Below are 14,649 nucleotides of genomic sequence, written 5' to 3'. Positions count from 1 at the left end.
AGACATAGTCTGGGATGTTAGCTCACACATAAGTATTTTGAATCCTTCTTTGTTTCATGGGAAAGTCCATCCCAGTTCTGGAAATTATAATGAGATGCAGATTATAATGAGCCTCAGCCAATAGTCATGTGCCAGGCTTATCTTATATCTCTATGACCAATCATGTTATACTAATTAGAATAGCCAAGCCAGCTCTTTGTCTGTAATGTATTTAAACTACCTTTTTCTTACAATAAAATTAGAATTCACTTGGTACACCATCAGCTGTGTGCGTGTGTCTTCTGCAGGCCTGCAATCTAATCTCTAATTAGGACCTCTACAACATACAGAGGGATCCATTGATGTCCCTATCAAGCCGATCTTGAGATTTCGGGATCGTTTTAAAATCCGATTTTCGATCATTTTCCAGCAGATCGTGAAATTTGCTCGATCGCCGATCGGGATCCAATCTTTCCCGATTGCTCAATCCTAACTAAGATCTGATTCTTGGGGTTTAAGTGTAACCATATTGACTCAACCTAAAAAGTCCAACGTTGCTTCTTCTCTTCCAGATGAGATCCTCCTTGCAGAGACTACAACAGGGGGTTTTGGTGAGTGATGCCTCCTCCACAACAACTCAAGAAGAAGATGCTCTATCATGACCCATGATCTCCATACTCTAATCCAGAGGGACATTTAAGTCGCGGGGGAAGACAATTCATTGAGCAGATCCTGGAAGAAGGTTTGCTGTTGGAGACAAGTTCGGTGACCTGAGCACCATAGCTGGTTCTCAGGAATGGAGGGCTGGATACGATTTCCCTTCAAGAATAACCGTCTCGGGGATGCAAGTCTACTTGACGATGAGATGTACAATAAGCTGCAGTGACGGGGAGAGTGGTTCCTCCCTAGGTGAGCATGTCTCGCCACTATTTAAAAATATAGAGTATAAAAGGGAACTTTTTTTTGTTTTTGTCTGAGAAATTTTATTGTTTTCGTTGTGGAAAGAGACTCGAAAAGAACACGAACCTTATCCGTTTATGGTCGAAATTTCCACCAAGACTCGTGACGATGACCTATGTAAACTTTTGATATAAAACAGCATGGACAATATGGAGAGCCGTGATTGCTGTGGGGCCGGTTTCCCATGAGGCACATTTGGCATTCCTTTAACATGGACCTACATGACTACCTGAAACTTGCCTTTTTTTTTTTGGTTTTCTCCATCGTACGACACTCCACGGAAACTTTTGTTGCAGTCTAATGGGATTGCCCTTAAAGGTGGGGTGTATGAGGCACCATCACTCGGCATAATGTCATAGGCTTTAGCATTATGTTTGAGGTTTTTTTTATTTTTAATTCTAGAGTAGATTCTTACAGTCTGGCCCAGGGGTAGTCTTAACTCCAAATCAGCACTGTGATTCTAACTTCTGACCGTGAACACATTCCCGCTAATGAATCAAAGCCCTTGACCTCACCCCCGACCTTTCATTGGAATGTAGTTTTTATCGAGGTATTATTTCTAGAACGCGCTTGGTGCGCCAATCCTGAGAGCTGAACCCTGAGTGCCTCTTTTGCAGTCCATGAATGTTACCCCTAGTTGTAGCCTCCAATATCTCATGCTCTTCAGAGCGAGGCGACTTTTACTCTAGAATTTTTAGGTATTTATTTATTTTATTTTAGCGAGACGTCCTCTTCTCTAGCAGAAGAGAGGCCTCTTATTAGCCATGTTTTATTCCTCTCGCAACATTTTTAAAGTGGATCCTTTTACTTACAGAGCAGGCAGCATCAGTCTGTTGGTCTGCAATGGATATCAACTAAGCTCCCCCAGGGCACATGGATGAACACCATTGCAATCTCTTGGAATGAGTGTTTGCGCATTCTTTCATTATGATCCGGTGTCTAGAAATATTCGGATTGACTTTTTGTAAACCAACTAAGTTCACATCCGCACTGGAGTCTCCATTGGAGTCTTCCCGAAGCAACCGCCGGAAATCCTGCACAGAGGACTTTATCCACTGCTTTCAGTATGAAGACGGTGGAGACTGCTGGTGTCCCCTAGAGATGAGCGAGTAGTATTCAATCGAGTAGGTATTTGATCGAATACTACGGTATTCGAAATACTCCTACTTGGTCGAATACCATGTGATAAACGCCTTTACATTTACCGCGTGGTATTCGACCGAGTACGAGTATTTCGAATACCGTAGTACTCTATCAAATACCTACTCGAACGAATACTACTCGCTCATTTCTAGTGTCCACGGGTCTGGTTCCACCAGAAGACCCAAACAATGGAGAGCCCGGTTCAGATGTGAGCCTAGCCTCAGGCACATGCTCAGTGCCTTGTGATTCCTAACATCTGTTGCCGATTGAATTATGAGTTTCATCCAGTATGAGATACCGGACGTTCCTTTTGGTCTTGGCGTTGTGCATTTGGGGCAACTCTTCTCTTAGTCTTGACCAACTCTATAATTTAAGATCCTTGTGCATTTCCATGCTTCTAAAAAACCATTTGCACAATTAATTCCAGACAAGTCCTTCTTGGATCCCTTACAAAATTGTAGATTTTTGGGGTTCTTGCTGGTGGGAACCCACCTCGATAAGTTGTTTATTTCAGCTCAGTCTCCCTGAATAGCTGCCACAGAATAGATTAATGGATGTCTATGCTGCCATCTGTTTATGTTGATTAACCCCGTTTTCCGGTTCTGGGGATTGTGCTGGATGCAGTTCTCGACTGAATAGTAAGGAGGTTCAGGTTGGGAACCCCCACTACTGGTAGTTGCTTTCTAAAATCCAAGGAATCCACAAAAAGCGAAGACCTTTCTCCATTGATGGCTGCTTCCTCTGTAGGTGACAGGGCACTTTAAATTTGACAAGGGAACCTTCATTGTAAACCCTTTATTATTGGTTCATTTATGTCCCGGATTATTTAGACCATTGTTAATTTATTTTGCTGGAACGCAGATGACCTTTATGTGTTTAATTTATTACTCCTGTCAAACGCCTGCAAAGTATTTACAATTAACTTCATCACTGCCGCGTATTTCACTGGGGTCCTCACTGCAGACCACAACGTCACTGCCAGAACCACCAGATTAAGTTTGTTCATAAATTGAATGGGATGGAGGCAGGGCGAGATGTGACAATGGGCTGGACCCATTGATATTCATATGTGTAAAATACCTCACCAGACTGTATTCATGTAAAACATGGAAGAATGGATGCTAGGACCCATGTACTGGCACTTTAGACAGAGCTCTTCCATATCACAACATATCTAGTGGCAGGCAACTCAAAGGTCTTCAAACCTTGGCTTTCAAGCCTAAGCCTTCAAGGCCAAAGACCAAAGGTTGGTCTTCAAACCTAGGTTCTTTGAGTCTTGGTCTTTGACCTTGGTCTTTGATCTTGTTCTTCGAGTCTTGGTCTTTGACCTTGTTCTTCAAGTCTTGGTCTTTGACCTTGTTCTTCAAGTCTTGGTCTTTGACCTTGTTCTTCAAGTCTTGGTCTTTGACCTTGTTCTTCAAGTCTTGGACTTTGACCTTGTTCTTCAAGTCTTGGTCTTTGACCTTGTTCTTCAAGTCTTGGTCTTCGACCTTGTTCTTCAAGTCTTGGTCTTTGACCTTGTTCTTCAAGTCTTGGTCTTTGACCTTGTTCTTCAAGTCTTGGTCTTCGACCTTGTTCTTCAAGTCTTGGTCTTCGACCTTGTTCTTCAAGTCTTGGTCTTTGATTCTTGGTCTTTGGCCTTGTTCTTCAAACCTAGGTTCTTTGAGTCTAGGTCTCTGAGTCTTGGTCTTTGAAACTTGGCAAACTAGCCTTGGTTTTTGGCCTTGTTCTTAGAATCTTAGGTCTTCAAGCCTTGGTCTTCGAAACTTGGTTTTTCAAGTCTTGGTCAACTAGCCTAGGCAAAATGTTTCTTTAGTATTTGGCATATGAATGTAAGAAATATGTGTTATTTTATTTGTAGCACTCCTTAACCTTGTATGACTTTTTTTTAGCATGCCACCCCTTCACCCCAAACCTAAGTTCCCATCCTAAGGCCTTGCAGTCAAATTGACATGGGAACTCTACATAGCTAGAAGGTTACAATACCATTAGACATGTTTTCCTTTAGAAATGGGAAGAAGTCACCTGTTGCTAACACCTTTAGCTATATGGTCGGCATAGCCATTCTTCAATTTTGTTTTGCCACGCCAAAACAGTAGCAAAAATGATGATTGGTTCTATCAGGCTCCACTATGGAGACTGAAAATCCAGAATTTGACCAGGACCACACCTGCATGTTCTCCCCATGTTTACAAGGGCTTACTCTGGATGTACCAGTTTCCTTCCCTGCCCCACAGACATGCTTGGGTGACTTGATTTTCTATCCACAAGTCCCAAATATCGATTTTCATGAATCTATCATATACTACTTCAAATTTAGCAAAATTCAATGGTAACCTGATGCTAAGTGGAGTTCCCCTTTAACCATAATCAAGAGGCTGGATTCAGATGTAATGACTTTACCTTTTACCATTTTGCTGCTGGGTAATGTCATGGCTCCTAATTGACGGGCAGTAGGATGTTGGGGTACTTTCTAAGGTGCTGTCGTGTGTGATTTGGCTTTGTATAGGTGTTCCCAATAGTGTCTTCTAAGACCCTCACTGGCCAACACCTGTAAATAAAAAAAAAACCTAATCTAAATGATTACTGGCTCCCTTCTCAATTCCAAAATCTGATGGCACCCCTATCTCGTAACGGAATCTTCTCTCTCCGATTTGCTGTGCCGGTAGACCCTCTCTCTCTTTACGATTTTGAAGATAAAGGGGTAACAATCCTCTAGTATTCATATTCTCCAATATCCACCATCCCAGCTCCTTTTCACACTGTATTAATGTATTTTGCACAAATCCATGTACTGTCACTTTAAGGGTGTTAATATATTCAGAGTAGTATGAGGTGCGGTTGTATACAAGGGGCTGAGTAAGGTTGGGTCTGGTTTCTGATCACTTTTGGGGAGTTCTGTAGTTTTTAAGGGGACAGTTGGGTTGGTTGGACACCTATGTCGACCACAATGGTGTCATTGAGGTCCAAAAAATGGGCCCAGGACTATTACATGCCCCATGATCTGTTAGATCAAGGACCCATTTGGGAATAAGTTGGCCGAATGGGAGTAGTAGTTCTAATTTCAGCAGTTCCTTTCATGATGGGAGTCTATATTGAAGTTATGCCCCCTTCCCCTTCTGTCTCCTTCTTCTAGCCCCTGGCAGTGCAGGTTTAGATAGACTTGAATACACTGTGTGTGAATTTTTTGTCAATATGCTAATATTTATTAAAAATCATCTGAAACTTTTGTCGTTTGGATTATCTTTTCTCTGTGTAAGCATCTAAGGACGGATTCATATTTGCGCCAGAGTCTCTGTTGGAAATCGGTGGTGGAAAAAGTTCTCCATGGAGGAGAACCATGGACACCCAATGGACCTCACTATAGTCAATGGTTTCTGCCATGGTCTATGTATACCCCCTGTTAAACCAGGTCTAACCTTGTGAAATTTGCTTCCTTCCTTGACTCGCTTTGACCCAGTTCCTGTAACGTGCAGGAAAGGGACATTGTAGGGACAACCCACCCGGACTCGCAAAATATTTTACTGGAACTCAGTTAAAATGCAACAAAACACAGTAAGATGAATAGTTAATGGATATATTGCTTACGCCTTGTCTTCAGCCACCGGGCCAATGCAAGGATAGCTTTCTTCTCATGGAATGAGTCGCGGTGACCTTGAGGTTGTCCCCACTGCCTTCTAAGATGCTCCTAAGCACTCCTCAGTTCCTCAGGGTTTAGACTCTCGCCATGTTTTTGGCCTGCCTTCTGGTGGATGAACTATACGCCAACAACCAGATCTGCTTCGACAGCCAGGTTTTTGCCCTCCCACCCATTGGAAGTCCTCTCAACCAAATCAGGAAGCTTTGCTTTGTGAATTTAACTAAGCCCAATATTATGTGGCAGCCTGCTTCAGGGGATAGATGGTATGAACGCGTGTCAACTCCTCAACTAGTCACTATTGAGAGGACAAGGTTGGCCTATATATAAGCGAAGCTCCTCATCCCTTCTAGAGAGTGCCATTCCAGCTCACATCCAAAATGGTATATCCCAGTTACAGGCATAGTAGCACATGGCATCAAACGGTGCAAACGATAGTAAAGCAGAGCAAATCGATACACGAGCATAGAATATACCTAACATGTATGTAAATATGCTGCTAGCAATGGACAGTCCATGGGAGGTTTGCCCTCCAGTTTAGTTTTGGATCAAAAATTGAAAGTGCTTTAATATGCGCTGGGATCTTTTTAGATTATAGGGTACTAGCTTTTACCCGTGACTTCGTCTGCGGTGATTTGAAAATTGGGCGGACACAGACGTGTGAAACTGTAAAAGTGCTTTAAAAAGTTTGGCGGGCTAGCAAATGTGATGTGTTGTATTGTGTATGTAGTGATACAGACAATGTGATGTGTTGCATTGTGTATGTCGTGATACAGACAATGTGATGTGTTGCATTGTGTATGTCGTGATACAGACATTGTGATGTGTTGTATTGTGTATGTAGTGATACAGACAATGTGATGTGTTGCATTGTGTATGTCGTGATACAGACAATGTGATGTGTTGCATTGTGTATGTCGTGATACAGACAATGTGATGTGTTGTATTGTCAGACAATGTGATGTGTTGTATTGTGTATGTCGTGATACAGACAATGTGATGTGTTGTATTGTGTATGTAGTGATACAGACAATGTGATGTGTTGCATTGTGTATGTCGTGATACAGACAATGTGATGTGTTGTATTGTGTATGTAGTGATACAGACAATGTGATCTGTTATATTGTGTATGTAGTAATACAGACAATGTGATCTGTTATATTGTGTATGTAGTAATACAGACAATGTGATGTGTTGTATTGTGTCAGACAATGTGATGTGTTGTATTGTGTATGTCGTGATACAGACAATGTGATGTGTTGTATTGTGTATGTAGTGATACAGACAATGTGATCTGTTATATTGTGTATGTAGTAATACAGACAATGTGATCTGTTATATTGTGTATGTAGTAATACAGACAATGTGATGTGTTATATTGTGTATGTAGTGATACAGACAATGTGATGTGTTATATAGTGGAAAGCTATATGTAAATGTGAGTGAGTAGAGTGAGGGCTACTCCTGAGGTGACAGTAAGGAGTGTGCAGGCAGGTTGAGGCAGGAAATGCCAGGCAGTGTGTGTGAGTCTATAGCTGGGGCTACGAGTCCTGCTTTTGTGAGTCTCCTGCTAGGAAGCCATGTTGTTTAGTGGCACCAAAAGTAGCCTGTGACTCAATCCTAAGGGAAAACTATGTTTGTGGAAAATTGCACGTAAATCCGTCCAGGCGTTTTAGCGTGATTGAGGAACAAACATCCAAACTCACAAACATCCAAACACACAAACTTTCACACTTATAATATTAGTAGGATAATGAGTGGAGGCCCGGGAGAGGTGAAGACCATGAACAGTCATCCCTCCTAGGCCCCTCTGTAACATTTCGTACTCCTTCATGGGACTGAGTTTCTTCAGTAGAGATGGGAGACGCTCAAGATTCGGTTCTGGTTTGGGACCAAGATTCGTTTCAAGTTCTGTACGAACCACACTGTTATTTGGCTCAAGTTATGCCAAAGTGAAAGAGACGTTATTATATTTTGGGGTCTCTTCATACCCCAGAGTATAATAGGTGGAGACCCAGACCCAGTGAAGGTGATGAAGATAAAAACACTCAGGCTCACCTTTTGTTTTGGGATTCCTTGCCGCATCTGGTTCTCTCTCTCTGATGCCCCAGGGATATCTGGAGCTCTCCTTTCATGTGCCCGGGGTCACTGCTTAGGCCTGTGATTTGGCTTCAGCGGTGACGTCCCCATGTCCACTGGTGACCTCAATGGGGACCCCAATGAATTGACGTCACAGGTAAGCGCCAGATGCACGAGTATGGTGGTCGGTCCGGACATGTCCATGTAGTTTATAAGCAGTGATGGTCCTCTGGTCACAACTTATATATGATGCTGAGAATATATATGTATACATACTGCAGTCAATGCTACATAACAAAGTATTGCAGTATGCAATGTGGTATCTAAGCTCAAAGCTAGACAATAACAAAAAGTAAAGATGTATATATACATACCTCGTATATACACCAAGAGTTCACCACAACCTCTCCCTCCAATGCATGTTTTGCCCCCGGCTTCCTCACGGCTATAAAGAGACCCCAAAGTATAATGCAGCGGCCATTTTTGTTCATCCAAAGTGAATCGCCATTTGTTTGGTTTATTGGAAATATTTGATCCGAACCTGGTTTGCAACCAAGCAGTTTGCCCATGTCTAGACTTCAGTCCTGTTCCGATGATGGGCCTCATCGATCACATGGGGCGTGCCAACGTGATACATGACCTCTGAGACCCAATCACTGGTCTCCAGTTCCCCTGGGGTCACTGACATTATCTAGGAGGCCAGAAGAGGACCAAAGACATCCATGAAGGAGCACCGGACACCGTGAATGAGCCCAGGAGAGGTAGGTGTATACAACTGTTTATTATTCTTCTGCACCCCCTATGGACCCTCTGCTTATTATACAATGGGGACTCAAGAGACCACAGAGTATAGTAATGACTCGTGGTTGGTGAACCACAAAATTTCGTACTAAATCTGTCTTGCTACTAACTGGTTTGTTCTTCTCTATTTGTATCTATAATGCTTTTGTTCTTGGATGTGTTCCTATGGGGCATGGTAGGTCCAAAGTGTCCAAAGGGGGCTTCAGGTGCCAGAGTGTTGGGACTCCTCCTTCAACTGAAGGGGTCCCTGCACTTGAGGTGTTAATTGACGTCATGGCAATAACATGATTAACCCTTTCTTGGACAATCAGCTATTCAATCGTTTAGATCAGTGATTCTCAAAGTGGTCCAGGGGAACTCAGCCGTGACGCAAATTTCCATCTTCACATTTTTTGACGAGTTTTGGGAATATGGTAGAAATGTACTGTAGCAGCAGGGGGTCCACCGAAACCAGTAACATTTTGAAAGTGGTTTACGAGAAAAAAAAAAAGTTTGGGAACCTCTGATTTAGATGAAATCACTGACTGTAGTGTAGGAGGCCCAGGGGGTAGTGGTGAATACTGCTCATTGATTTATTTTTTTCCTGAGCCCAATGGAAATTTATGGGAATGTATAAGGGCCTAACAAAAGCTAGGGATTCTATATTATAGAATTGGAAAGAAACAAATCAATAATCCATGATTTGACTACGGCATGTGAATATACCCTTAAAGGGGATGTCCTGATATGGACATGTATCCACTAGAGATGAGCGAACACTGTTCGGATCAGCCGTTCCGAACAGCACGCTCCCATAGAAATGAATGGAAGCACCTGGCATGTACACTTTGCCGGCGGCCGGTCGCCGTGCCAGGTGCTTCCATTCATTTCTATGGGAGCGTGCTGTTCGGAACGGCTGGTCCGAACAGTGTTCGCTCATTTCTAATATCCACCAATCCACAGGATCTGATCAGTGGAGGGCCCAATTGCAAGGCCCCCCAGTGATCAGAAAGATGGGGGAATGAAAGTCCCTAAAGCCCTCTTGTATATGGAGCGCCAGTGTCCTTGCTTGAGCAGTGCTCCAATTACCCCTATGGGATGCCAGAGATTACAGTCCCAAAGCTCCATAGAAATCAATGGAGCGCGGTCAGGCAAGCACACTGGCGCTCCATGCACAAGAGGTCTTTTGGGTCTTTCAGTCCCCCGTCCTCCTGATCATTGGGGGGGACCCAGAAATTGGGCTCCCCCAGTGATCCGATACGTATCCCCTGTCCTATGTATAGGGGATAAGTGTCCATCCCTGGACAACCCCTATAATGTTGGGGGTCTAATCCCACCATGTATGATGCAGCCTCGTGTCCAATACATCTTTATATCTTCAGTATCAATGGAACGGCTGACATAAGTAAGAATGAGAAATCTCACCACTGATCCCACAGCGTTCAGTATTTTTTTCCAATAATGTCTTATGAAAGGCCTGATTTAACAAGACATCGTGTAAACCTGGCACAGACCGGGCCCTTGGGAATGAGCATTTTCCACCAATGTCTCTCGTTGCGGCAAATCTCTGACAGCCACAGAGCCTACTGTAATCACAGGTCAGAGTAAGCCTCTGCCTGGCCTTGGTCTGAAGGGTTAATTTTTTTTCTTATCGCCCTTTAGCCTTGTTTCCGCTGAGCCAGAAAGCACCGACTCAGCAAGTTTGCATTATTAATGAGCTGCGAGCTTTTAATTTAACCCCCGCTATCCAAAAACTGCTGACTGCTCTGCCAAGACCGAGTCCTGTGATCGGTGCTCAACGCATGGCTAGCTCCATAGTAAGGTGGTGAAACCACATGGATGAAGATCCAGGGGGGGTTCCGCACCGGTGTATTTTCCAGAAAATGACCTATTTGAATTTTTAAAGAATTTTTGTTGAGGTTTTCAAAAATTTCCCATTGAATTATTGAGTGAGTAAACTGATTCCGATCAGATTCGACATGAATTTTCCAAAAGTGTCAGGCTCAATCCAAACCCAAAACTTTTGAGGATTCTTATCCGCAAAACGCCAATTTCATACTCTGGGGTCTGAAGTGTGGCAGCCATCTTTGTTCCACCGAAGTAAATCGCCAATTTCTTCAATTTTGTAAAAAAAATTAGCAATTTGGAATATTTACGTAGAATCTGGTTCATTCACCCATCTCTAGTCATAATGCTTTGATCCTACCAACAGCTTGGGTTCATGAATCCATGTTCACATTCACACATGGCAGATTTATTCCAAAAATTTATTTCATTGACCTCTTTATCTCATTGGGGCTTCAAGTTCATGTGTGTGCTGCAAAAACAACCCTGTTTAGATGTATGGAACTGATCTTCCATTAAAGAGGCTTACTGGGACTAAGCTTGGACTGGCCCACTGGGGTACTGATAAATTCCCTGGTGGGCCCTACCAGACCCCTACTGCTTTTTAAAAAAAATAAGCAGGGGAAGTCTGATATCATCTCCTATTAACTTACCTGTGCCCACTCCTGGACACTGAAGTCTTCCTCTTCAGCCTCCAGAGGGCACTGTGAGCCGCATATTATGTCATTGCATAAGTGATGTGCAACACACAGGGCCCATTGAAGGCTGAAGAGGGAAGAGGAGGCTACGAGCAGGAGCGGGGACCAGTATGTGAATGCAGCTAGTTCACCCCGCTTCTGCCAATCTGGTTGTTAAAAATGCAACCAGATTGCATAATCGGAGAGTAGTGATGCATTCCAACCCATTTCTGCTAGAAAACTACAGGTTTGTACATAAATTGGAGCAACCCCTCCCTGTGGCGGCCCGGGGAAGTGTAACATTTTACAAAAAAAACTTACTCACCCATCCCCATCACACCATGGTCCCCTTCCAGTGATGTTCAGCACCTCAATTTTTGGAAATCTTGCACCTTCTGTACCTAATTGTTTTCAGCGGTCACATGAAGTGCAGAACTCCCAGCAAGAAAATGCTGGCATGAGACTAAATGGACACTGGTGGCCGACAACAGAGCACAGGGGACAGGTGAGTATGCTTTGTTTTTTACTGATCCATCTTTAAAAGGTGGAAGTACAACACTTGCTGACTCTTCACCGAGCAATAACGTCACATTTATTTGTTATATGGTCTATTTGCAGTTTGTTCCTATTCAAATAAATGAGGTTGAACTGCAATATCAATATGTTCGGCACTATGCTTAGCATTCAATGGTATATACCCAATTGCAGGGGTCAATCTAGTCTTTCTGCCGCCTGAGGCAGACTATGCAGGGGTTCCCCATTATGGTGACTTAACATACAGTTGCACCTGGAGACAATAGTGTGAACTGGCCTGGACCAAAGTAAATTATCGCCTGTTAACCATCGGAATAATCCAATCGGTAGTGTCTGACAAAAACCGCCCCCAGTTTATGCAAGAAAGTGCTGCCTGAGTTAATAGCCTCAACTCGCCTCATGGCAGATGCACCCCCCCAAATGTTACAGTCTCTTCAAACCGTTGATTGGAAGGGATCTAGGGTTCACATATTGAGGTTTCTAAGTATTGGTCATCAATATGTATAGTCCCAAAAAGCCCCTAATGCCTAAAGCCACACTCTGTGAGTCTACAACAAGTTAGCTGTAGCAGAATCCCTGGCAGGTAGCCCATTGTGAAGTACAATACAAACGTAGCGGAGAATTTCAACAAATCCCATCCACTGTGAATTATTCCTACGTGTTTGGCTGCCAATTTCAACCTTTGCATGATCGCCATCGGAATTCCGAACACGATCTTTTTAGGTGGGATCGAGATCGGTGATTATTTCCCACAATGCTTTGCTACTGGCCAAGCATTGTGGGAAAAGCTAACAATGTTAGCCTTCACACTGAGTATACACTCCACTCATTTTGAGCGGAGTGTATACTCAGTGTGAAGGCTCCGCTGCGGTTCCATAGGAATGAATGGAAGCAGCCGGCACAAAGCCTTAACCCCCTGCACGCCGGCTGCGTCCATTTATTCTAATGGGAGACTAGCTAACATCTCTAGTAGTTACTTACCTGCAGAGATGGCTGGTCTGGTGCCCGGTGTTCTCGTTCTTCTTCGCCTCGCTGGCCCGCCTCCCAGGTTAGTGTTTAAAGAGCTAGGAAGAAGGCAGGGCTTGTGGCTTAGGAGAGTGTGGGCGGGTACAGGGCGGGGAGACGTGACGTCTCCCCTCCCAGTACCTGCCCACACTCTCCTAACCTGGGAGGCAGGGGGCAGCGAGGCAAAGAAGAATGAGAACAGCGGGCATCGGAGCAGCCATCTCTGCAGGTAAGTGGACACCAGGGGGTACTAAGTAGCCAGAGGATTAAAAAAAAAATCCTCTGGCTACTTAGTGATTAAAAAAAAAATCACTACACAGCGTGGAGTCTAACAATTAAAGTGTTCAATTGTTAGATTCCATGAATAGGATTGTTATTAAAATCCAATCTCCGATTAGTAAAAAAATCCCATTGACTTGCATTGAGATCGAGATCGGGTTCAAATGAAAAATGATCGGAAATCAGATTTTAAAATCGATCCTGAAAAGTCAAGATCGGCTCAACCCTAGAAATTATCCATAAAACCTGCAGCCTATCTCACCGTGAACTTGCAATGTGTGACCTTAGGTTCTAAAACAACACTGGCACCTGTCAGTCCCCCCACCAATTTTATATTTAGATTCTTTTATATGGCATGTTAGAAAATGCTTAAGGAGATAATCTGGATAATCTGTCCATCAAAAAGGGAACACAAACATTGTTCAACATGTATTCAAAGATTGGAAGGAAAAGGGAAAGATCTGATTTAATCTTTGAGTATTTGGTGTAGGTTGCAGTGTGTTGCCCATATCTATGGTATCAACCACCATACAAGGTCTATCCAAAGCCCCATTACTCTTCAGTCTTCCATCAGACTCTTCTTTGTCCAAACGAGTCGAACATGCTCCTTTCGGGAACTTCACATTGAGAGGTGTTCTTACTACTCTGCTGCTACGTTGCAACAGACTCACAATGTTGCCATTTGATCCTGGTGGCCTTTTCAGTTTCATTTGTTTAACCACATCGTACTGCAGCAAAATCATCGTAAAGTCTTACGGGTTCTGAGTCATGTTGCACAACAAGTAATCCACATTCTACTCCTATCTCCATCCACCAGCCTGTACCATGTCCATTCCAGTCTCCATGTCCCAGTTCCATACTCCAGCCCATGGCCCTATATTCCAGCCTGTTTTGTGTCCACGTACCAGTATGTTACACAATCCACGTTCCTGTCCGGTTCCACAATCCTGTTCTACACTTTATGCCTGCATTCACATGGAGTAAACGCTGGCGTTTTTTGTGTGTTTTTTGCACATAGCGCCGCGTTTACGCCGCGTAGCGTCGCGTTAACGCCGCGTATACGCCTCGTTAACGCCGCGCTATTTAGCGGTGGCGTTGCCCGGCGTTAACGCAGCGTATACGTGGCGTTAACGCGACGCTACGCGGTGTAAACGCGGCGCTATGTGCAAAAAACACACAAAAAACGCCAGCGTTTACTCCATGTGAATGCAGCCTATGCCTGGTTTTGCTGTTGTCTTGTCATCACTGCCATGTCTGGTTGCCAACTGGTGACCATTCCAAGAATCTGGGGATCCAGATTTAATGGATCTTCCAATGTACATAACCATATTTATAATTTTAGACAAAATTTAAACATTTTTGCAAAAATTTGCAGAGTTTTAAAGATTTTCTCTGTCTTGGTCGGTTGCCAATGGAAAGGGTCAGGGAGGCAGAAACATTCTATGACTTGTCAGAAACCCAGCCATGATTTCCACTGGGCCACAAACTTACATGGACCCATACCTCCCACTTGAGTCATTGAGCACCTAGTATGTCTACGCACAGTCAAGTTGTGCCACACGATCTTCTTGCCACGCCAATGCTGGAGATCTTTGTTATGATGGAGGACTGGCATGTGCCCTGTGCCTTTCTAGTAGTCCCTGTCCTTCCATTCTTAAAGAAAAACTGACTACAGTACTCACTTTAACTGATGTCTGATAGTATTAGTATCACATAGGACTTTTCATCATG

General features: G+C 43.6%; 1 protein-coding gene across 2 annotated transcripts in view; it reads left to right on the top strand.

The window, feature by feature from the left end:
* Positions 1-3,505, top strand: part of GRAMD1A (GRAM domain containing 1A) — a 72,541-nt gene extending 69,036 nt beyond the window's left edge. For both annotated transcript variants that reach the window (XM_075277933.1, XM_075277932.1), the window contains exon 19: positions 552-3,505. In XM_075277933.1, the coding sequence (XP_075134034.1) occupies positions 552-641 (90 nt within the window). In that variant the 3' untranslated portion in view covers positions 642-3,505. The remainder of the gene's footprint in view (positions 1-551) is intronic.
* Positions 3,506-14,649: the final 11,144 nt, after the last annotated feature.

This window comes from Leptodactylus fuscus, chromosome 6, assembly GCF_031893055.1.
Source record: "Leptodactylus fuscus isolate aLepFus1 chromosome 6, aLepFus1.hap2, whole genome shotgun sequence".
NCBI classification, from domain to species: domain Eukaryota; kingdom Metazoa; phylum Chordata; class Amphibia; order Anura; family Leptodactylidae; genus Leptodactylus; species Leptodactylus fuscus.
The sequence above is the reverse complement of the archived record's forward strand: the minus strand, read 5'-3'. Positions and strand labels throughout refer to the sequence as shown.